The sequence below is a fragment of the Xyrauchen texanus genome, chromosome 25 (genome assembly GCF_025860055.1).
Source record: "Xyrauchen texanus isolate HMW12.3.18 chromosome 25, RBS_HiC_50CHRs, whole genome shotgun sequence".
NCBI lineage: Eukaryota > Metazoa > Chordata > Actinopteri > Cypriniformes > Catostomidae > Xyrauchen > Xyrauchen texanus.
Window position 1 is genome coordinate 31,944,338 of NC_068300.1, and position 26,681 is coordinate 31,971,018.

General features: G+C 38.1%; 1 protein-coding gene across 2 annotated transcripts in view; it reads left to right on the forward strand.

Moving 5' to 3' along the window:
• LOC127618575 (sterile alpha motif domain-containing protein 10-like) overlaps window positions 1-26,681 on the forward strand; it is a 111,101-nt gene that overhangs the window by 40,649 nt on the left and 43,771 nt on the right. Inside the window, exons 1-2 of one of the 2 annotated variants that reach the window (XM_052091118.1) lie at window positions 461-567; window positions 17,062-17,240. In XM_052091118.1, coding sequence (XP_051947078.1) covers window positions 489-567; window positions 17,062-17,240 — 258 coding nt within the window. In that variant the 5' untranslated portion in view covers window positions 461-488. Of the gene's footprint in view, window positions 1-460; window positions 568-17,061; window positions 17,241-26,681 lie in introns of those variants that run through there. The other variant, XM_052091119.1, reaches the window with a different exon arrangement.

The following is a 26,681-nucleotide window of genomic DNA, read 5'->3' on the forward strand; positions in this document are numbered from 1 at the left end:
AATGGATGAGTTGCCCTATTCTTGATATCCCTCCCCTTTATTGTGTAAAAGCTGTTTTACTGTTCTGCCCCGGTTCAATCACTTGTTTATTTAAAAGATTCAAAACTAAGTTTAAGGTTTGTGCTGTCACATTACATTCGGTATTTATGGAGTTTTTTTAGGACACGGACTCATCCACTCACAGACACAATTTCCCTAAATACAGTCGATACAATATCGAATAGGGGAAGTTGACACCAGAGGTTGGCTCTATTGATATGCTAGCAGCGTGTGATGGGCTTACATGTTTGTGTTTATATACAGGTCAATGTTAGTTCAATGAAAACTCCTGTTCTTATTTCATCATTCTCGATATGCAGAGTAACAAGCTCTGTGCTCTGGATGTTGGATCTCTGTGTCTCTTCTGGTCTCACTGATGCCAGGGCAGGACTGGTTGATACCCGTGGCTGAGCAGGGGTGAGGCAGGCAGCAGCTGGTGGCAAAGGCTTATGAGGAGACAGAGGGTAAAAGTAGTTCAGTCCGGCACCGCTCCGACATGGAGGGCTGCTATACAGAGTTTAATTGAAGGTATCTTTTTTTGTTTCGTTTTTTGCTTCAAAAATATGGGTGGAAGTTTTTTTTTGCAAAGTTTTGAGGACAGTTTTGAGTGCTAATCTGAATATTTTTACCTTAGTCCCAGACTTTTGCTGTTGTTTATGCATTGACATAATAGTCCATTTTCCTATTCAGCCTTATATGTCATGATAATAAGTTTGCATCTTGTTGGACCTGTGCAGTTCATGGTAATATGAATACATTGTTTGATTTTAAATACATTTGCATGTTAAACACTTTTGACACTTTATTGGGTTGCCACATGATGTCCAGTGTAAAATCTGGGTCCTAAAGCAAAACCAAAGAGAACCACTGTCCTAGAGAAGACACATGAGATTACAAGGGTCTTTATCTCAGGAGAGAAATCTGAGAAGCAAGCAAAAGTCTCCATTTGATCTCTAATTCATCTTATTGCTGCCAGAAACAATTGAGATACTAAGATATTGAGGTCTCATATATGATATTTCTTTCTTTCCTACTGTATGGGGTGTTATGGTTTATGATGTATTCAGTACACTACACTCCTGGCACATTCGCAATGAAAGTAGAGGTCAGGAGATTATATATTATGTAAGTATAATGTGTAAATGAAAGGAGAGCTGGATCTTATAAGTGAATATACTGTATAATCGGCTAGTATTTGAAAATGATGAATGTGCTAATAGAAGTCTGTATAAAAATACCATTACAGAAGTTTTGCTGAAAGGTCATTCTAACTTAGTAGATGTTCAATTGTTTCTGAATTGATTTTTTTTTTTACTTTTGTAACTTAATGTATCAAAATAGTATGCTTAATAGCCTAATTAGACATAAAACTTGATTCAGTTATGTTTTATCAATCATTATTTCCAAATTATGCTAAAGACAAAAATATAAATGTTGGGATAAGTTGCACTATACAGGACAAAAGAAAACCTTAGGTGACATTCACCAGTTCAAAAATGTATTTGTGGATAAGAAATGCATTGTGTTGAACAGAAAAATGCAGATTCAAAATCTTTTCCAAACATTCGTTTTATTAATGGACTAGAGGGAGATTTGGTCTAAAATTAAAACAATATATATAATACTGTTGTTACAAATTATTGAGCCAGTATGAATAAAGGATTATAATGCCTGACTTTACGCAAACAAACACAAAAAGACAGTAAGTAGACTGCTGATTATGCCTCATAATTGATTATTATACTCTGTAATCAATACATCAAAGTTCCAGTATAATGTGGATGCATTTTTACACCCCTACATACTTTTATAAAGCTTTTCATTTGGGTGTGCAAGCTTTCATTTCGGCTGCCATTTGCACACCCTGGAACACTGCTCTGTTGGAGGGGCACCTCAACAAAAGGGCAGGGGCTCAAGCCCCTAGAGCCACCCCCTCTGCGCGTGCCTGGATGTGGTGCTGTTGTGCAAAATGTGTTGAATAATTATGCATTTATTTAAAGAAATAATGTATTTTCCGCATCTTAAACTTGATTTCTGTCTATTATTCAAGACTACTGTGGATATTATTTAAAAAACATTATGTAATTATTAAGGTTTGTTGTGTTCAAGCCACTTAATTGTTCTCATTTGCTATGTGTGGGGCTAGCCTGTTGGCCTCTATTTTAATCAACTGAGATCTGGACAATGTCATGCGCATGTGCAACGTTTGCCTTTGCTCCTTAGCCAAACAAAAGCTTTGATCATATGTATGTCAAGCTGACATGGTCCTCTGAAGTTTCCAGTCTGGAGTGCAGACCTGCGTATTAAACTTCATTGGGAAGTTTTAATAGCTAATTTGATTATAATGTGCTGCTGGTTGAACTATTTACAATGCTAATCATTTCAGTGCATTGGATGCCATTGTGTTGATGCATTGGTTTGTGTTAGATTACAATGAATGCAAATTTGAGTCGTTTGTTTTGATAAGTTTTGTTAGGCTGTTCATGCGAGTTAGCTAGATAATATGCACAACCTTTGATGATTTGCCTATATCTGGTTTGCTTTCACAGTTACTTGAACTCTTTGATGTGGATGTGTAAAAAACGATTATATGCGGTTTTTTTCACGCTTTCTTTTTATTATACAATTTTGCTCTTTATTTTATGCATTAACACACTGACGTAAGGATTGAAGTATGCAGTCATATAATCAGAGACCCTCTCCTCGAAATTTGAACATGATTGGTCAATTAAAGTTGTGGTCAATTAAAGGTGAACGTAACCCCTAACATGTTACATTAATTGATTATTTGTGCCCCACCAAAAAACTGAGCCTTTAACGCCACTGTTGTTATCTCCAAAATGGGCTTTGACAGATATTTCTTCTGTCATGTGTGGATGAAGGAGTAAGGACTTAAATGTAGAGTAAAACAAAGGCTTTTTTGTTGAGGAAAAACAAACTTAAAGATCCCCGAAGGGCAAAAACACAGTCTCAGAGTGGGTGGAGAACTAACTGGCTGGAGACAGGTGAAGGGTGAAAGGAGGACTTGGCTGGGCAGCTGAACCAGGGAACACAATGATGAGGCAGGTTGGCCAGGCCGGTGACATGTGGCAGACCAGCAGGCAAAGGGGGAGTCCAAGGAACCAACAGCCAGAGTAGGGATGGGAAGCCAGGAGACAGATCCACTCAGGCTGGCTTGAGCAGAAGCCATACCTGCCAACATCGGATTGTGAAATATAGGGAGATAAACGTGGTTCATATGTGCGAGGAACGGCAGCCAGTGGAGTTTCATAATAAATGCTTTTTGAGTTAATATTAATACAGTTTTTATATCTTTTCTTATATGCTGAGAACTGGCCCATGACTTATAACAAAAAATATATATATATATTTTTCGATTATTTATCTTATGTATGTATACGTCTGTGTTGGTTTATTTAAAAAAAAAATACTTTTGGTAATTTTTTCCCTCATCTGTACTTTTTGTCTTTATGTTTCAGTAATTGTATTCATACATTGTTGTTGTATATGTTTAATTCTGTACATCTTATTGAACATTTAATCTTCAGTTAAAACCTTCAGTATCCACTGTTTTAGCACAATGTGTGGACATTTCAGATGACCCTGTACTCACCGTATGAAAAAGTTCCAAATAATATCAATGTTAAATTAAAGATCTGGAACGATTTCACTGTGACGCCATATGACTAGCTTTACGATACAAATTGCACCGTATTGATTCGATATATGATGCATCATTTCAGATTTAAATACAGGTCGATCCCATATTTTAAGTAACGGGTGGTTCTAATACATTCTTATGAGCAAAGTTTGGATGCGGCAAATCGTGAGTTTAAAGGGAGAAATTGTAAATCAGGAGGGGTGGAAAAATGGGAGAAACCTGGCAAAATCTGGAGTGTTGGCAGGTATGGCAGAAGCCTAACAGAGAAAATGTGGTCTTGGCCGAGGAGGACAGGAAAAGGACAAGACCATTAGAAACCCAACAAACAAACCAAATAAGTGCAAAAAGAGAGCACTTTCCACATGTAGATAGAGGGAAAACCACAACTAAAAGATAAATTCCTTTAAAAAGATGATGAAGAGATGACCACTTAAGGAATGTTGACATCATTTGAACTTTACTAAAATAAAAAATAAAATAAATGTAAAGCAATAAATATCCACATTTTAAGATACCATACAACCCATGACATCTTTTGATGTATGTAATTTTTTTCTCTGTGTTGTTGTATTTCCTATTTGAACAGGAAGTTAGGTAGGGACCTACTTAGCCAGTAGCCTTTTGGTTTAAGAAACACTGTTAAACCATGATTAGCTACTTGCCATTCCTAGTTAAAATCTTCGGTGCGTCTCAATCAGCTCCCAATGTTATAAATCAGTATATCGTGAACATGAATTTGGGCACTGGCAGGGGTGTTCATCCACTGAACATTGGGACACTTATGACTCAATAACCTACGACACGATAATGAGCTTGCACACTCAAGCACAGCTGTTATTTATTTTTTAGATTTTCCCCTTTTTCTCCTCAATTTGAAATGCCTAATTCCCAATGTGCTCTAAGTCCTCGTGGTGGCATAATGACTTGCCTCAATCCGGGTGGCGGAGGACGAATCTCAGTTGCCATCAGACCGTGCATCTTATCATGTGGCTTGTTGAGCACGTTACCACGGAGACAGAGCATGTGGAGGCTCATCTTATTATCTGCGGCAACCTCGCACAACTCACCACACGCCCCACCGAGAGCGAGAACCACATTATAGTGACCACAAGGAGGTTACCCAATGTGACTCTACCCTCCCTAGCAACCAGGCCAATTTGGTTGCTTAGGAGACCTGGCTGGAGTCACTCAGCACACCCTGGATTAAAACTCATTACTCCAGGGGTGGTAGTCAGCATCTTTACTCACTGAGCTACCCAGGCCCCCGCACAGCTGTTATTAATCAACACCATTGCTGTATAAATAATACTATTTTTCATTTTCGTTGAAGATATTAAAACGTACAGTGTTAATATGACAGATAAATTACATTTAAATAAAGAAATAAATAAAAAAGAGTTTATTTTAAACCTTCTTTTAACAACTAATATTTAAAACATTATTTAATTATGATTGAAATACATTACAAACAAAACTAAACCCTGAAATGTAGTTTTATAATGTTGTGCAGCTGATTCACTTCATTCTCTTCCAGTTGAGTTTCAAATATGGCTGCATTTGAGACGTGGGGGATTAATGATCATACAGTGCTAAATTATGACTGTTTTTGTGCAAAATACTTTACTAACATTATCAGTGGACAACAGGGAAAATAACAAAATTATAAAAAAATAGCATTTCATGACTGATTTAAAAATCAGTGCAGCTACAGGGTTTGGGTACATTAGATGTCTCTACAGGCTTTGGTATATGTGTGACATGAAAATGTAGCTTTTAGATGATGCGTCAAACATTCAGTCAGTGTGCGTAAATAATTTAAACAGTATGTATCACATTAGAGCAGAAAGATCTGTCATGCCACTCGGTACACTTATGCAAGTCTAAGTTTATATAGCATTTGGCCGTTCACGTTGACCTCAACACGTGGCAAGAAATGACAGCCCTTGAATAAAAGCCTTGGATTTTACATTGACATTACACTGAATTTACTTTGCAAATGCTTTTATCTAAAGTACCTTCCAAACAAGAACATATTAGCTGTGCTGCAATTAAACTCTTTAAAAGTTGACCAGAAGAGTAAATCTAGAACTGCCCACTGTGAGTTCATAATGACTGCTTGAAAAGATTTTTGTCTCGGCATGTAAGATTTATTTCCATTACCTAATGTCATAGGACACATCGGTTTTGGTCAGTAAATCAATACTGTTTTGAATAGTTGTTTGTTTTCTGTTTAATGGTGTTTGTCTGTTGATAGAGACTCAGTCTCGGTCTTCAGTAGGAGACCTCCTGTTATTGCTCATTCTCCTCTGTCAGTCTGCCTTTGGCAGCTGTCAGAGGGATTTGATCTCCCGCAGTCTGCCTGTGTGCATTGTGAAGAGATTCACAGATCTAAATAGGCATCTGTGGCCTTTTTAGCAACACAGAGTAGCTACTGAATATGACATAACAAACTTAACACTTCTTAAGTGTTTGTGTGGTCATGTGTATGTAAGTTAATATCATGGAACCCAAAAAAATGTAATGGTTTGGGCTGCAAGATCATTTCAAATTCTTCCAGCATTTCACTAAACAGGAAGTGTTTGCATTACCCCAATGCTGAAATACTATTAGTTTTGCTTCTTTGCCACTTTTAAGAGATTCATTAAAAATCCCAAACTTTCTCCACAATAATTAGGATGTTTGCAGGAGAATCCCCATTTACAGTTTACATTAGTGCAGAAACTGAATTTGGAAAACCATCATACAAAGATAGATAAGCTGAACTCATGTTGGACCTGAATATGTCCCTGCTTGCTTTTGTGGGGTAGCAACAGTTTCTTTAGGAGGACATGAAGTGAGAAAAAAGAGAGAGATTGGACTATTCACCCTTCCATGCTAGTACCAAAGCTAGTTTTTGTGGATGGAGGCCGACAACACATTCTCTGAGAAAAACGTTATATTTCTACGGTATTTTTCTTGACATGATTGAACCGCACTAGAGCTGGGTCAAGCTGGAATAATTTCATGCTTCATTTCTGGGGTTTAAGATAGTGCCCAGAGGACTTACAATCTGTAAATACTCAATAGACACGGATTGGACACCCACTAGCTGGGAGACATGTTTTAAGAATCAAATTTTTTACATGATTTGCTTATCATTATGAATATTAATAATTCAGACAAAATGCAATATATTGTTTATTTTCAGATTATTGAACATAAGCATATCATTGTCCTGCAGTCCAGAACAATCCACTGTGCAACTGAATTTGTCAGTCTGCCAATCAAGACATATTAGAGCTTTTCTAAAGACGCATCTATGTATACAGCTGGAGTTTCGCTTCTACGCTGGAGAATCTACAATTACAGCTGTATTTATGGTATTTGTCATAGTATTTATGTCATACTTCAAGGTACTTAAAAGAATAACATGGCACTATCATGGTACGTATTCATATAGCATGCTATTACCATGGTAACATGAAATAAAAAACAGGGTAATAGTGTAGGACTTGTTTTTCTAGTGTACACATTCCATATATTTCATACTTAAAATATGTTTTTGTATATGACATGCACAAAACACTGTCTATATTTTTGAATTGTCATGTTTTAGTTTGCATTTTAGGTCTGTATTTGAAGTGGCAATTGAAAAGGCATGTGCCAATATTGTTTAGGGTAAATTCCTGTGAGAATGCAGACTGTTAAGGATGTTTTGCAGGTACTTGGATGCTGGTTGACAGGTGAAGGACACTTGGCCTCTCTGGGAAGGTGTTTTCAGAGTGTGGTGCCTTTTTTTTTTTTTTTTTTTTTTTTTAAGGAAGGAATGAGTTTTGTCCACAAGTGCTGTGGAAATCTGCTGAGGGCTTTGACTCAGAATGACCTTCCCACAAACCACACCAAACCGCACAACCTTCACAGAGTTTGAAGTTAGGCCATAAAATACATATAAAATAAATAAATTGTCCAAGCTGCTTAAAGGCACAGTTAACTTCTGACCCACTGGAATTATGATATAGTCAATTAAAAGAGAAACAATCTGTCTGTAAACAATTGTTGGACAAATTACTTGTGTAATATCCTATAAATAAGTAGATCTTAGTGGTGAGTGGTGAGAGTGAGTTTTAATGACTTTAACCTAAGTGTATGTAAACTTCTGACTTCAACTGTATATTTCAAACAAAATGTGGAAACGTTCATTATTTAATCTTTCTGGAAAGTTGATCTAAGCTGTTCAGTCAATCACACCGAGCAGGTTTTTTCAGTGTTGAAAGCATTTGCCATTGAATCCTAGTTTCCTCTTTCTCTGTCTGACTTCTGTTACATGTATCTAAGCAGTTTAGCTCCTTGCATCAGCACTCAAAGAGTTTTATAAATCTCCCTGCTAGAATATTTAATGAAATTATTCAGGAAAAATACATCTTTGATTTGACCTCTCCTGTCGGTCTCCTCCCCCTCTCTCCCCTACCCTCATTATGACATTGCTCGACTGTGCGCTTTCTTCACACTGAATGACTTAAGCACTTAATAGAAGATCAATTCTGGCCAAGGTCACACCCTGAAGACCAATGAGAAGTCTTAGAGCGGGTTAGAAATCATCTTGCTTCACAATATTACACCCATCATCTACACTATACTTATTTACTGCAATTATCGTGGTTTATGTTTATTCTTTATATTTCTCCCCTTTTCTCCCCAATTTTGAATGCCCAATTCCCAAGTCCTCATGGTGGTGTAGAACGAATGCCAGTTGCCTCCGCTTCTGAGACCGTCAACCCGCACATCTTATTACGTGGCTTGTTGAGCGCATTACCACGGAGGCATAGCACGTGTGGAGGCTTCACGCTATTCTCCGCGGCATCCACGCTCAACTCAACACGTGGCCCACTGAGAGCGAGAACCACATTATAGCTACCACGAGGAGGTTACCCCCTGTGACTCTACCCTTCCTAGCAACCAGGCCAATTTGGTTGCTTAGGAGACCTGGCTGGAGTCACTCATCACTACCTGGATTCGAACTCTTGACTCCAGGGATGAAAGTGAGCGTCTTTACTCGCTGAGCTACCCAGGCCCCCGGTTTATGTTTACTCTTAAAAACAAAGTGTCACAGTCAACAATTGTTCAGAGATTCCTTAATCTGATATTTCTTTTAAGATAACGATTTGCCAGAATCAACAAAGTGATCTTTATATGACATACACTGTATGTGCAAATCTGTAGTACATAGTACATCTACAGATATGCTCTAAATTTAGTAAAGTCTTTGTCTTCATAGCAGGTAAATAGGTATCGGTGCTGGTCCTAGTCATTTGGGGGTTCTAAGCAAAACTTTATGTGGTTCAAGTGAATTTTGTTCTATACTGTATACTATGCATATTGCTTACTAAAAAGTTGACTACATATTCAACAGCTTGCATGATACCACAGTGTTTTTTAAACAGTACGTTAATATTATGGTAGTAATATTCCCAGATAGTAGTGGTATTTGGCTGAAAATGGTTGTGAATCAGCATTTGTGTCTCATGTTCTGCATCACCGCGGTAACGGCATCTGTCTGAGGCCAGTCCTGCAGTAGGAGCTGTTCAAACATGACGTTAGATACAGCGCAACATACATTTATATTGCAATGTTCTTGACATTTTTGTACAGAAACAATACATACCGTGATATACACTTTTTACGGACAGTGATTGATAAATTCACAGTTTATTCACGGTGATTGACAGTGTTAGCAACAGTCACTAATAGTGAACGGGGCAGGTGAAGTGCTGCTCACACTGATATTTACATGGTATAAACTCTACCGGATGACACTTTATACCGTTGCCATGATATATTATATAGCCATACTGCCAAGCCCAACAGCCTGTTATTCAAACAACATGCATGGTAGCGTGATAGCCTACTAATCTTTGGGTATTGTGATTCTTTAGCTAGTATCGTTCAGTAAGACATTATTATGGTATCGCTACAGCCAAACTCCTGATGGTTCGAAGCAATATCTATCTACTGTGCAAAAGTATATTAATGTTTCATTATTACAGGGACATGTTAAAGGTTGTATTAGTCAACTGGTCAAGCTAAATTACAAAAAAATTCAGATATACATCCAGTTAAATGGGCAGCGTCAGGGTGGACAAAAGGTCATAGTATCATGACATAACAGGGTACACAATAAATCAAGGGACACACAAAAAACCTCCACTTAACATATCAGTGTTAAAATTACTCATTTACCACAAACTAATACATTTAATTCATGAATTAATTAATTCCTTACATTTATATAGTGCATTTCTAGGCACTCAAAGTGTTTTACATAGTATAGGGGGAATCTCCTCATGCACCACCAGTGTGCAGCATCCACCTGGATAATGCAACGGCAGCCTTAGTGCGCCAGTATGCTCACCACACACTAGCTGTTGGTGGAGAGGAGAGTAGAGTAGAGTGATGTAGCCAATTCAGAGATGGGGATTATTAGAAGGCCATGATAGATAAGGGGGGAATTTGGCCAGGACACAAAACAACGCGTTGAAAAAAGTAAGCATAAAGCATTTACATGCGAATGGCCCCGACTACACCACTGCTACAATGTATTTTATTACTAGACACTTATAAACCCCCACCCCGTTTCAGGGGCCCTACACACCTTAGACAACCTAGTTTGTGTATCGGGAGGAACAGCACTGATTTGTATTGTCAGGGCTGTAACGACTGTAGATATTTGAGAGCCCAATATGAAGGCTGTTCCAGAAGATATTTTAGAGAGCCCTAACAGATTTTATTGACAGTAAAACACCTGTGAATCTTCTTTTACTTTCTGTTCGACTGGAGCAAAATGCTCCTCTCTCACATGCTCCTCGATGCCTCTTTTCCATCTCCCCATCATTACACTATGAACTTGACCTTCCCTTTTGGATGGATTTTAAAAAGTGGAAACCTTTTTGTTTTAGCTGTCAGTGTCTCCTAGCCAGAGATTCCATTTCCCCACAGTCACTTTAATAGTAGTGGTGACAGAAGAACTCTTTTAAACTCTGGCTCTTCATGCAATGGGAGACTGAGGGATTCTATGCACAGAGCTTAGATGACAAACAAAACTTTTTCAAAGACATTGTAGGGCTACCTCGGCCCTTTGTGGGTTTAGTGAATAGTGATTAATGTATTATTTACAGTCTTTCTTCACTTTTGATCTCTCTCTTTCTCTCTTACTCTCTTACTCTCTCGCTTTCATTTTCGAATCTCTTATGTGCTGATATGTGCTGGTATCATCTTTTACCCTTCGTTAAATATTTTGTACTTGCCAAGTGCTCTCTGTAGTACTAATCACATTAGCTATGCTGGAAAAAGAGCTTACATAAGAAAGCTAACTGGGAGTGGGAGATACACTGAGATCCGAGAAAGGAAAAGAAAGTCTTTATAAGCACATCTGTAGTTTTTTTTAGTTTTTTTTACAGTTGGGTGTTTGTGTAAAGCTGCTTTGAACTGTGAACGGTGAAAAGGGTATCCATGTGAGTGTACTGTTGAAGAGAGAGGGAGTGTACTTATTATATTGCTTCTCTGTAGGCTGAATGCAAATATTTTTGTATGGGCGAATCACGCGAAAATATGCCTAGATCATATTTCACCCCTTGTGAAATTATAACAAATAAACACATTTCCCATAACATTTTCATTACCCTAATGCACCCAAACATTTTAGTTTTCTTTTTTTGGAATTCTCAATTATTCTCATACTTAATGGTGATTCTTATTAAATTCACATTAATATAATACATTCATTAAAAAAAAAAAAAGTAACATTTTAATATTTATGTAATTTACAAAAGCTAGCATGATATATAAACACTAACACTGTAATATATATTGCAATGCTGAGAATTATAGGGTACAACAAATATGTTTGGTCTTTTACTACTATATACTAACATTAAAATACATACATTGCATTGTGTACTTATTGTGTAACTATGTATTGTTCTGCAAAAATGTCATGGGTACGGGCAGGTTTAGGGTTTAGATTAGGGTTAGGGTTATTGGTAAGGTTAAACTACAGATGTAATTAAATGCAGGTACTTTAAATATAAGTACAATACCACAGCATGTATGTACATATTAAGTACATTGTATCAAATGCATGAGTGCTTAAATGCTTAAATATTAATATTATAAGTCACGTTTCCCCCAGGATATTCCCGTATTTAAATACTTTTTCTAGTGTCACAACTTATTCTGGTAAAATCGTGTTTTGTCCAGTATTTTCCCTCTCCTAAAATGTCTCTATCGCCTATGCAGCTTTCTCAGTCACGTGAGTATTCTAATCAGAAGGTAGCCAAGGATACGGCTTGTAAAACCAATAAAGTCACACCGTGTTATTTGAAGTGCATGATTGAATCAAACTATCCAATCACAATCCCCTATCAATAGATGTCCAGTTAGTAAACTGATTGAAGAATCAGTTTGAAAGAGCACACAGATGAAATTGCGGCTGGAAAAATGTCAAGGAAGCATGCACGTACTGTACATTAAATGAGAGTTTACATGTCTAAGATAGGAGTCACAGACAAAGCCTTGTAAAGTGAGGTGTGAGATTTGTGGAGCTCGCTTTTCCATCGCCCATGGAGGCCACACCGACATCACGCAGCATGTTCATACAGAAAAGCATGTGGATGCTTCTAAAAGTAAGTGTGCCACACCCAGTGTTAGAATCTGACAAGGTGCACGCAAGTGAATGACTTTTTGCTTATTCTGTTAAAAGTCTTGCAGGCCAGGCTGGAGGAATCATTCATACCCTTTGACATTAAAAAGCAGTTGGATGCCCTGGTTGAACTGGTGACAAGCGACTGATTATTTATTTTGTGTAGTCAGAAACTTTTGTTCAGCATCGTGGATTACCACCAAAATTGGAGCCACTCATTGGAGAATACAGAAAAACTTGAGTGGGCCCTAATGAGATTCATCCCCTCTCTCAGTTTGATTGACGAAACATGCTCTTTGACGAGTGGGCTTGCACAAAAAACATTGTCACTTGTCGCATCACTGAGTGGAACATGAACAAGACAGCCATGTCTTAGAGATGGACAGACGCCATGGAATTTGCTTTATGCCTGCCTTGGACATCTGCATCTGTGGAGCGTGTGTTCTCATTAATGAATGCAGCATGGACACCAGATAAATCTTGACTCAGTGTAACAGTCATGAAGGCAATGCTTTTCGTACATCTTAATTTTGAACTGGACTGCTCTGCATTTTATGATAAACTCTTGAAAGACAAGCGCACACTGAGAAAAATTGCTGTCAGCGAAAAGTTTAAGGTGACATCAGTTACAGATGCGCATGCACCCTCTACTTCGCATTAATCTACACATAGGTAAAGATTTTATTTTTGCTGGGAGGGTGCTGTCCCTTTTCCAGAAGCAGGAATCTGGTCTCCCTATATATATATATATATATATATATATATATATATATATATATATATATATATATATATATATATAAATTGTATAAATATATATAAATTGTATAAATATATATAAATTGGATAGATCTGGTGTAACAGAGTCAGGTTTGTAGGCCTCCTTGCTCTCACACGCTTTTTCAGTTCTGCCCACAAATGTTCTATCGGATTGAGGGATAGGCTGTGATGGCCACTCCAATACCTTGACTTTGTTATCCTGAAGCCATTTTGCCAAAACCTTGGAGGTATGCTTGGGGTCATTGTCCATTTGGAAGACCCATTTGCGACTGAGCTTTAACTTCGTGGCTGATGTCTTGAGATGTTGCTTCAATATATCCACATAATTTTCCTTCCTCATGATGCCATCTATTTTGTGAAGTGCATCAGTCCCTCCTGCATCAAAGCACCCCCAGAACATGATGCTGTCACCCCCATGCTTCACAGTTGGGATGGTGTTCTTCGGCTTGCAAGCCTCACCATTTATCCTCCAAACATAACAATGGTCTGGAGAGAGGGAAGCTCATCTCCGATGATGTGTCTGGCAGTTCACACCACCATTTTTAGGGCTTTGCGGTTGAGGGCAGTGCTGTTGCCGTACCAGGCAGTGGTGCAACCAGTCAGGATGCTCTCTACAGTGCTGGTGTAGAACCGTGTGAGGATGTGGTGGTTCATTCCAAACTTCTTCAGCCATCTCAGGAAGAAGCGCTGGTGAGTCTTCTTCACAATGGCCTCTGTGTAGAGGGACCATGTGAGTTCCTCAGTGATCTGGACACAAAGAAACTTGAAGCTGCTGACTCTCTCCACCTGCGCTCTATTGATGGTGATGGGGCTGTGTTCTCTGTCTTTTTTCCTGAAGTCCACCACAAGCTCCTTGGTCTTACTGACATTGAGGGGCAGGTCAGGAAGCCTCATAGTAGCATATACCATTCATTAAATCGGGTGTCTCATCCAATCATAATCCAGTATATTCTATAATCTATAAATCTGCAGCTGTCTATTGTTGCATCATGTGCATTGTTTTCACCCCCACCCCCCCCCTTCCACCCCTTTACCACCAGATTAGGTCCCATCCTGTGGAGGGGTAAGTTCCTCTCTCCTGCTGTTCGTCTTCCGGCAGGATCTGATGGTTCGAGCGAGAATCTGAGCACTGAACTGTAGAACAGGGCTTGTGTCAAAGGAAACTATTCTATACCAAAATTACGATTATTCTCATTATTCCGATTCTTTCTGGTAGAAGTCCTTTGTGAGAAATTCACAATCGCGTAGATTCCCATTGACTCTGCGTTTCCATTAGTGCAAGACAAATCCACTCAACGCCACTCCCCACACCGGAGATCTGCCGCTTTGTGTCGTGTAACAGTAAAAATGACTCTGTTCGCAATGACACATTTCCCATACTACTTTAACTGCTTCAGCCACATCATTCTATGGCAGAAATGGTAAGAGGAATATGTAATGTGCCATTTCAATATTCAATATAATCATCACAAATATGCACGATTACAGTCAGAATGAAACCAACTTTATTTACGAAAGGGCAAAGTATCTGTGTTGGTTAATGGTATTTTTTTTTATTCAGCCACAGTATTTTCACAATAAATGCATGCAGTCTTCATTTGTTAAGTCTGTTTGGAGTGTCTCTTTTGCTTACACAGCTATTGCCAAATTAACACATGCATTCATCATTTGAAGTCTGCCTGTGATTAAAGAACTGAATCCAGCAGAAATTGTAGCATTATCTTCGTATGTTAAAGTGTTTATGAGAGGCATCGCTGCTTTCAGCTCACAGTGATTGGCTCCCGGCCTGTGTTTTTCATTCCTCATTTGCATAAAGCCAAGGAATTTCAACTTTTTGGCATGGCGCTGTACTTTCATAGGAATGAAACTTATCGTGAAAAAATAGTCTTGGGAGATAAATGAAAACTTTGGAAGAGTGACAGAAATGTAAGAAGCACATTCATAATTCCTGATCAGTGAACGCAAGCAGAGCATTTCGTAAACAAAGTATGTCTTTTATTTGAAGACTAAGTGTAAATTTAGCCTTTGAATTAATTTTTTTCCAGTTTCAGTTTGCTTTTATTCATTCTCAGTTTATATTTTTATTAGTTTCTTGAAAAGATATGTTCAGAACAATTGCCACATATGTAATCCCATACATAATGAGGTCATGTAACATCAGTGTAGCAATCTGTTAAGATGTTTATTGTCATGTAATGTAAACTGTTTCACATTTTATTTTGAATAATTGTTAGCATTATACAGTGTATTTAAGATAGTATTCAACTCCGAACAATGCCTCGGTTAGTGCGTGAAACAAACTTAATGAAATTTCTTTGGGTTAGAAGTAATTTGACATCAGTGGACACTTGGCATGCATAGACGGTCCTGTGTATGATAATTATGTTGTTAGATCACATACAGACTCTAACACACACACACACACACACACACACACACACACACACATACACACTTTTAAATTTTCAAGCAAACACACACTCAAAAAAATATCTGCCTCACCAACCATCTCTGTGACCTGATACACCTTACCTGTCGTCTGTACTGCTGGTGGAGTTAAACATTGCCCTTGGCTCTCAGAGCCAAGTAGACAAGGAGATTGTATATTTCCCTAACATGTGACAGTTCTGGGTTTTAAATTACAGTTAGAAAGCAAATATCTCATTGAATATGACATTTTCAATTTCCACTTTCATATTTGATCAAATATTATCAGATTTTTCTATCAGTCTAACTTGGGACTCATGATAATTGCATGCTTGTTTTAGCCTTGGTATGAATAATACACTCATTTTTTTAAAGGAATATGAAGGTGCATTAACTTATTTATTATTTTTTGTGAATAAACCTATATATTGATGTATATTAGGTCTCAAGTGTTGTGACACTTGCTTTGAACAGTGACAATAGATGTTCAAATAATAAAGCATACTGTAATTTGAAGATTGGAAGTACAAAGTTCTTCTAATGCAATATATTAAAAACATATGAAATCATATTAAATGACATTATATGATATTTGTGAAATTTGTTGACAATGTTTTGATGAAGGGTGTTTACACATGAGGATCGGTTTAGAAACATTGTCTGTTTTGAGCAGATTTCATAAGAAGTCGAATAGCTCTCCTTTAAAACCAATATTCAGTAGGACATTTTGTAGACAGTAGATCTGTCATATACATGCACGCACAACACCGTGTTGTGCCATCAGTTCATTTTAGAATTACATTTCTGGACAAAATGTGACTGAGTTTGCTGATTTACTAGTAAAATGTTGCATGTGCATTTGTTTGTACTAATTACTGTAAGGTTGTGTGTGTGTGTGTGTGTGTGTGTGTTATAAATCAGAATTTCATTATGGATTATTAGTCCTACTGATAAAAAAAAAAATAATAAAGCTTAAATGTAACCTAAGATGTTTGCTGGTCTTAGCTGGCCTCCTATTTTGTTCAGGTCTGGTTTGTGGGTTTTGGGTACTTGTCAGCTCTTCAGGCTGGGAGAACAGCTTTCCAACCAGCTAAAGCAGGCAAAGACAACCTTGTCCAGCCTGGGAAACCAGCTAGTCCATCTTACCAACAGCTAAGATCATCAAACCATTGTTGTTTAATGGTTTAATGGTTTAAGCTGTTTTGTTGTTGATGTTGTTGTTGTTTAGCATGAATGAGCACTGATAATCTTTTCGACTATTAATGATAAAATAAATTGATAAAAAATGAATTCCCATGGTTGGGGATTGTTTGGCAACATGACAGGTTGACCCTCTGATTATACCAATGTAATGACACGTTTTAGAGTTCATGAATATTTTTGATGATTTTGATGTAATAATAACAGTGATACTTTGTAATTAATGATGTGATCTGTTACAGTCTTCAACATGTCCCTCTATTATCTGTATCGTCCACAGCTGCGTCCAGCTTCAGCTTCTGTCGAGCTGCACTGGATCACACTGTCTCAGCAGAAGAGTTAAACTACCAGCTGCCACGGAATGCTGGAGGCAACCTCAACTGGCATGAGGGTCGAGGACAGAGGGTGACAAGGAAGACGGTCAAACTGCTACAGCAGCCCGGCACAGAGGGAATACAAGTACATGACCAGAGCAACACTCATGAAACTCATGTTTTTAAATAAAAAAAACTAAAAGAGTTGATTCAGTCCAAAGCATCATAGTGCAATAATCTTTAAATTGTATTTGTTTGGTTTTTAATTGTTTGCATGCTAAAAAAAAAACCTTCTAAGATTATCGAAAGTGTGAATAATGTAAGCGGGTAAAAAAAAAATGGTTGGACACATTTTCTTAGTAAACGTTCCTGGTCTTTTTGTCAGTATGATCACACTGTAAATTAAGCAACAGGAGACCGAAAGTTCTACTGCTGAAATCGGACTGCTCTTATCGAAATTCAGTTTTTATGTAGAAGGTTGTTTAATTGTATTGCAAAAGTTAAGGAGTTCTTGTGGCAGCCAGACCAGCTGTCTGACTGGCTGTCCCACAAGCCCAGTATGAAATTAAATTATGACATAATAATGGAAATATTTGTTGGTCATCAATCCATCATGAGCAGAACATATTCTGACATTAAACTTCCGTTTCACATGCTTGTACTCGGATGTGGATATGGATAGAGTCCAGTTAGACTGACAAAATGATGTCCTTTGGAATATGTTATGGTATGTTGTTCCCAATCTAACATGGCTTATCTCACGGGGCCAGTCCTGGCATGAAAATGAGTTTTGCCAATGGGATTTGTGTGATAGAAAATATACATTTATTGCATTTGGATGGAGACTGGTGAGGGAATGAATAGGGATACATCTTTGCTAGCTAGATGAGCATGAGTGTCATTTGCTGTTGGCAAAATGTTCAAGGATAGAAATAATTAGGTAAACCATGAGCATGACTAATGAACTATGTACGAAAATGATCTCGCAAGCAGCTTATATAATTACCTACAAGATGTTCTCTTTAGTCATTTTGCATCTCATTAAGGTGTAAAACAAATTTTTTCAGAAGTTACTCAGGAATTTGAGGACTTTTAGAGCGGCTCTTGTTTTTTTCATCACAGCTGGTTAAAGTAATGTTGTTTGGATAAGAAGACTGAGGGGAAAATTAATTGAACAGTTTCGCAATTTTGGTATGTTGTATTTCAGCAGAAAACCCTCGCTTTTACACCCTGTCTACACTGGGAAAATTTGTTGGCGAAACGACACTGGGCTGTCTACACTGGACAAATTTGTTGGCGAAACGACACTGGGCTGTCTACACTGGGCAAATTCTTTGGCGAAACGACACTGGGCTGTGTACACTAGGCAAATTCGTTGGCGAAACGACACTCGGCTGTCTACACTAGGCAAATTCTTTGCCGAAACGACACTGGGCTGTCTACACTGGGCAAATTCGTTGGCGAAACGACACTGGGCTGTCTACGCTGGGCAAATTCGTTGGAGAAACGACACTGGGCTGTCTACGCTGGGCAAATTCGTTGGAGAAACGACACTGGGCTGTCTACTCTGGGCAAATTCGTTGGCGAAACGACACTGGGCTGTCTACGCTGGGCAAATTCGTTGGTGAAACGACACTGGGCTGTCTACACTGGGCAAATTCGTTGGCGTGTCACAAGGTGCCACAACAGGTTGATGCTTTCTACACTGGACGCGTTGCAGTAAACATTCAAATTGTCATGCAGAACGCACGGACCAATCAGCTGTAAGCTCGAATATACTTGAACAATTCTTGTTGTTATAATGTTATTGTTGCTAAAACTGTGTATATTGTATATGCGGTTAAAAAAAAAAAATCATTAGTAGACCGGAGACAAGAAACATTGTTAACTGGCTTTAAAGTAACAGTCCAGAGTTATTTAAATTTATAACTAATAAAGTTCATGGCGCAAGATTCACACGTATGATATTAGGAAAGTAAAATAATTTACATTTAAAAAAGACTTGTTTATAAAGTGGCATAGAGTTACTCTGTAGCATGTCAGAAATACGACGGGTCATCTGTCTACTGTTACCATGATGCATTGTAATGCATTCAGTGTAGACAGCATCAATGAATTTAATGGGATTATTTGTCTTTGACGCAATGCGCTGTTTGCGTCCGGTGTAGACAGGGTGTCATTCACATAAAAGTTGCTGTCCAACTATATAGAATTATATAACTCACATTATTCAACAATTAGTTATTCTCCTTGAATCTGATTGGACAATCTGTGTTCCAAGAGTGCTGATATACAGCCCAACGGCACTGGGATGCTTCACTACACTGTAAATGTTGTGAAGTAAACTCAAAAATACACTTCATACCTAGTTTTTATTCAAACAAATCAATTTCAATTTAATCTAATGAATGTACCTTCAAAATGTGTTTTACACCATCAAAAGTTATTTTTATGGATTAGAAATGGATCCTTGATGTAACAATTGCAGGGTGCCATTTTTTCAGTGTATTTGAAGGAAAAGAAATTCTTCTGGAGATTGCATCTTTACTCCAATAGGTGGCGATAGATTTTTCTGTTATGAGTGAGTCATTCAATCTTTGATTCAACAGATTTGTTAAAAAGCACAACCCAAAGTCATTTATGTCTGAAACTATTGAAGCGAATGAGAACGATTCATTCACGTCAAAGATATGTTCAAAAACACTGTTTTGTTTATGAGGCTTTGGCTTCTTTTGGAAATATATTCCAACAAAACATGTACTAACTGGCCAATTTTTTTGACTGAAATGTAAGTTACAGTATTTAATATTATTAACTCAACTCAACTCAACTCAATTTTATTTATAAAGCACTTTCAAAAACCACACTGGGTACCAAAGTGCTGTACATGGAGTAATAAAAAATAAATAAAATCACATTAATACAGCTTAAGAATGCAAAAAAACATTTAAAACCTATAAAACAAGAATAAGATAAAATCAACCTAGTACAAATTCTAATGCAATTAATTAAAAGCTAGGGAAAATAAATACGTTTTTAAGGCACCCTGGAAAGAGAATAGAGACGGAGATGATTTTATGACCAATGGAAGCTCATTCCAAAGTCTAGGGGCTGCCACCGCAAAAGCTCTATCACCTTTAGTTTTTAGGCGAGATCGAGGAACTGACAGACACAGCTGATCACTAGAGCGGAGAGACCTTGAAGGTTGATTCAAACTTATTAAGGCAGAGATGTACTCAGGTGCAAGACCATGAAGAGCATTAAACACATACATCAACACTTTGTACTTGATTCTGTATTGGATCGGTAACCAATGTAGTGAAATCAAAACTGGGGTGATATGGTTTCTTTTCCTGGTTCCAGTTAAAAGCCTAGCAGCTGAATTTTGGACCAGCTGCAGGTGAGAGAGAGAGGCCTGACTCACACCCAGATACAAAGCATTACAATAGTCCAATCGAGAGGACACAATGGCATGTACAACCTTCTCCAAATCATCAAAAGAAAGGATGGGCTTCAACCTTGCCATAGTTCTAAGATGGAAAAAACTATTTTTAACCACAGCATTTATTTGTCGATCAAACCTGAGCTCAGAGTCGAATATAACACCCAGGTTTTTTACATAGGGAAGTTTTTTCCTGGAAGCAGTGACAAATTTCTTTCTAAATTTAAGTCACATCCCTTTGACCAAAAACAATAAACTCTGACTTATCCTCATTTAATTGAAGAAAGTTGTTTGCCAGCCAACACTTCACATCGGCCATGCATTTATGCAGAGACTCAAAAGAGTGGTGATTCCCATGTTTAATAGGAAAGTAAATTTGAGAGTCATCAGCATACAGATGATAGTGTATGCCATGCCTCTCAAAGATCTTTCCTAACGGAAGCATGTAGAGGGAGAATGATTATTAATTATTAATTATTAACTTGCCTGCAATTGACTCTTGTTTGTGTGATATTGCTTATTTATAGAATGTGCCAGATTCACAAATGTCAGCTCCTGGCACATTTAACATTGTGCTTTTTCCACCCACAGAAAGATGGCTGTAAGCACATTTTATGGAATTATGTTTGGTACATTTTCTTGTTATCATGGCAGCAGTCATTCATCATATGTGTTGGAGAATCACATTATAACCAGCCACATATCCAGACACACAGTTTCACTGAATTGCATAATTCCTTTAGTGAATTGGGTGATAAAACAATGCAGACAGTGCATGCAAATACACCAATCAGCCACAACATTAAAACCACCTGCCTAATATTGTTTAGGTCTCCCTCATGTCACCAAAATAGTGCCAACCCACATCTCAGAATAACATTCTGATATTATATTCTTCTCACCACAATTGTACAGAGCAGTTATCTGAGTTAATGTAGACTTTGTCAGTTTGTCAGTCTGGCCATTCTCTGTTGACCTCTCTCATCAACAAGGCATTTCCATCCACAGAACTGACCCTCACTGGATGTTCTTTGTTTTTGGCACCATTCAGAGTAAATTGTAGAGACTGTTGTGTGTGAAAATCCCAGGAGATCAACAGTTACAGAAATACTCAAACCAGCCCGTCTGGCACCAATAATCATCCATGTGATTATCTAATAAGCCAATTGTGTGGCAACAGTGCAGGGCATAAAATCATGCAGATATGGGTCAGGAGCTTCAGTTAATGTTCACAATCACATCAGAATGGGGAAACATTTTAATCTCAGTGATTTGGACCATGGCTTGATTGTTGGCATGAGTCTGTGGTAACTCAGATAACCGCACTTTACAATTTTGGTGAGAAGAATATCATCTCAGAATTATATTCTGAGATACTTTTTGGCTCCGTTTTGGTGACTCGAGGTGGACCTACACAGTATTAGGCAGGTGGTTTTAATGTTGTGGCTGATCGGTGTATGCTATTGATGCTATATTCATATATGCAAACAATGCTATCAGTGGGCACAGATGAATTCCAAATTGAATTTCCCCGGCAGTCTTGACCTTGCAGTAAAGTTTATTTCTGAATGAATGGTGTCAGTGCAAAGTCTGATACTGATGATAGCATAGAGAGAAAAGAGATGTTAGAGAATTAGAAAAAGAGACTCAATACAGGAGAGTCTGTTGTATCCACAGGAACATTGACAGATGGTGCAAAGACAGATATTGTTTAGCATGCAGCGGGTTTAGTTCATTAAAGCAGAGCTGTGAAGGGAGTACCTGAGGTTGACAGCCAGAGGAGATTGGCCTCCAGATTTGTTTAGTTTCCTCATTACCGTGAAGGTTACCGACCCCATCAACAGCACAAAACAATTTACCAAAGCACACAGATTACTAAAAGTTGGCAAACTTGGCCAGCCCGTAATTAGGCAAAATGGCTTCATCGTTTTCAGATCAACATGCAAGTCTCAGTCAATATTACAGTAATGAACAAATTCCATATGTCCACAAAGATGATTTGGTGAGTTGGTTTTTGGCCGTGGATAACTGAACAGATGTTGTGGTCAGAGTTTGGAACCCCATAACGAATGCAGTCCAGCATTTGGAGTCTCATATCACTTAGTTCTCAGCAGGCTGAGCGGGATCATACAGTTCTAAGTCTTGTAAGCTTTCCTGGAGTTGAGCAGAGGATTGTGGCAGTGGAGCCAGTTAGAGAGATGGAGAGACAGCATCTCTCTGCTCTCTCTGACCAAAAAGTGGTGTACCTTTTTGGTGTATGAAAGATTATGTTTGAAGGGTGACATAACTAGATAGAGGAGGTAGAAGGACAATTAAAGAAAGAACAACACAGATTAAGAGGATGCGATAATGACTACAGATTATATTAAACAAATGTACTTGCGGTAATCTCACAGCATTTACCATTTGAACCGAACTAAATGTATCTAAACTAAACTGAATGTATTTCAACGGAACTGAAGTGGACTAAACTTAATTTTATTTAACTAGAGTTAACTGCACTGAACATGAAGGCAGACCGGTAAACATCAGGCTCAAATGAATGCAGTTATTGAACTGAACTCAATTGAATCAAACTGAATTGAACTAACTTGATCTGAACTAAATTGAATTAACTTTAACTAAACTCATCTGAACTAATATGAATTGAACTGAACTGAACTGATCTGAAATTAACTGAACTGGCCTGAATTAAATTCGAACTAAAATGAATTGAGACAGGTAAACATCAGATTGAAATGAGTGCACTTATTGAACTGAACTCAATTAATCTAACTACACTGAACTGAACTGATTGAAATTACATTTATTTGACTTAAACTGAACTGAACAAATGTGAACTGAACTGAACTAAATTGAACTGGACTGAATTTACAGTCAGGTCCATAAATATTGGGACATCGACACAGTTCTAATCATTTTGGCTCTATACACCACCACAATGGATTTGAAATGAAACAAACAAGATGTGCTTTAACTGCAGACTTTCAGCTTTAATTTGAGGGTATTTACATCCAAATCAGGTGAACGGTGTAGGAATTACAACAGTTTGTATATATCCCTCCCACTTTTTAAGGAACCAAAAGTAATGGGACAGATTAACAATCATAAATCAAATTTCACATTTTAATACTCAATTACAGCCTGAAGTCTGGAACGCATAGACATCACCAGACGCTGGGTTTCATCAGCAGATAATATTGCCCGAAACACTTCAGAATTCATCCTGCTGCTTTTGTCAGCAGTCACATCATCAATAAATACAAGAGAACCAGTTCCATTGGCAGCCATACATGCCCACGCCATGACACTACCACCACCATGCTTCACTGATGAGGTGGTATGCTTTGGATCATGAGCAGTTCCTTTCCTTCTCCATACTCTTCTCTTCCCATCACTCTGGTACAAGTTGATCTTTGTCTCATCTGTCCATAGGATGTTGTTCCAGAACTGTGAAGGCTTTTTTAGATGTTGTTTGGCAAACTCTAATCTGGCCTTCCTGTTTTTGAGGCTCACCAATGGTTTACATCTTGTGGTGAACCCTCTGTATTCACTCTGGTGAAGTCTTCTCTTGATTGTTGACTTTGACACACATACACCTACCTCCTGGAGAGTGTTCTTGATCTGGCCAACTGTTGTGAAGGGTGTTTTCTTCACCAGGGAAAGAATTCTTCGGTCATCCACCACAGTTGTTTTCCATGATCTTCCGGGTCTTTTGGTGTTGCTGAGCTCACCGGTGCGTTCTTTCTTTTTAAGAATGTTCCAAACAGTTGATTTGGCCACACCTAATGTTTTTGCTATCTCTCTGATGGGTTTGTTTTGATTTTTCAGCCTAATGATGGCTTGCTTCACTGATAGTGACAGCTCTTTGGATCTCATATTGAGAGTTGACAGCAACAGATTCCAAATGCAAATAGCACACTTGAAATGAACTCTGGACCTTTTATCTGCTCCTTGTAAATGGGATAATGAGGGAATAACACACACCTGGCCATGGAACAGCTGAGCAGCCAATTGTCCCATTACTTTTGGTCCCTTAAAAAGTGGGAGGCACGTATACAAACTGTTGTAATTCCTACACCGTTCACCTGATTTGGATGTAAATACCCTCAAATTAAAGCTGAAAGGCTGCAGTTAAAGGACATCTTGTTTGTTTAATTTCAAATCCATTGTTGTGGTGTATAGAGCCAAAAAGATTAGAATTGTGTCGATTTCCCAATATTTATGGACCTGACTATAACTCTACCGAGGCTAAACTGAATTAAACTGAACTTAACTGAGACATACATGTAAACATCAGGCTGAAATGCAGCTGTTAAACTGAACTCAGTTGAATAAAAATAAATTGAACTGAACTGATCTGAACTAAACTAAATAGATTTTTATTAAAATGAAATAAACTAAATTGAACTGAACTGAATCGAAACAGGCAGGTAAACATCAGGCTAAATGGAATTGAATTCTACAGAACTAAACTGAAGTGAACTCAACTGAATTGAGACAGGCAGATTCACACCAGGCAGAAATGAATGCATTTCTTGCAACGCAGAATACCGTGTTTGAAACAAGCAGCGAAACATGTTTATTTTGACATCACCCATATAGATGGAAACAGACTCGCTCTGCTTCAGACTCATTCTGATCTCTAATTGGTATCTGAGGTTGTAAGAGCAGAGCAGTATCTAAAACAAAGGCAGCAGACAGGAGACTGGCTGGAATTTAAAGAGATGTCACCCGTCTGTGGTGACCTTAAAGTTTAATTCCTGTTTCAGCTCAGATTGCTGAAACCAGACATGTAAAACTAGAACATGAGGAAGAGATGCCAGCTGAAGAATGAAGGGATGAAGAGGAGAAACCACTAGAAAGAAACAGACAGACATAAATGAGTGAACAGGGAGGTAGATTTGGAAATGAAAGATGGTGAAGAGAGTAAAAGAGTTGGTATCAGGGGAGAGAGGGATTTAGATGAATGATTGAAGGAGAGTTAGAAGACAAGGGCGGGGTGGCAGGATGGATATTCATAGACAAAGAGTAAAAATGTAAGAGTAGAATGAAGATACATAAAGATGAAACTAGGAACCAATTGTGAAATTGTGACGAAAAACTAAGATGTTATTGAGATGATGATACATAAATAATCTATAAATCTCACTGATTAAGAATTGATGGCAGAGGTTCAGAAGATGATTAAGAGCACTAGATAAAATATGGGCTGAAGACGTGTAATAATCCATCCAGTAGAACTTTATATAGACTCAGTAGAGCTCAGCTGTGTCTCATATGGACAAATTACACTTCATAAACTCCCTGACTTCCACCATAATGGTGCTGTTGCTGGTCAGTACCAATGCTCGACCAGTACTCAATCGGATGATCTGTGACCCTTTCTTAGAATCTGCTTGGGTTTCCACTGACTGGAATGCCAAATATTGACAGAACTAACTAATTTACTACGTAATCTGCCCACAAACAAACATGGTGCATCACAAACTTTAGCTGTGTCCCAAATGACGCACAATACACTATGCACTTACATTTACATTTACATTTATTCATTTGGCAGACGCTTTTATCCAAAGCGACTTACAAAAGAGGAAGAACATCAGCGAATCATCTTAGGGAGACAGTGGTACAAAAAGTGCCATATTACAAAGTTTCACTATCATCAGAATAGTATACAAAACAGATTTAAGTGCAACAAGAAATGTAAATTATTATTATTTTTTTTTTTTTTAGTGACCGGTTAAGTGCTTTTGGAAAAGATGTGTTTTTAGCCGTTTTTGAAGATAGAGAGTGAGTTAGCTTCCCGGATTGAGTTGGGAAGGTCATTCCACCACCGTGGTATGATGAAACTGAAAGTCCGGGAAAGTGTTTTGGTGCCTCTTTGTTTTGGTACGACAAGGCGACATTCCTTAGCCGACCGCAGGCTTCTGGTGGGAACGTAGCTCTGCATAAATGTTTTTAGGTATGCTGGAGCAGACCCAGTGACTGTTTTATATGCCAGCATCAGGGCCTTGAATTTAATACGTGCATGAACCGGCAGCCAGTGGAGAGAGACAAAGAGTGGTGTAACATGTGCTCTTTTAGGTTCATTAAAGACCAGACGTGCTGCTGCATTCTGGATCATTTGGAGAGGTCTAATAG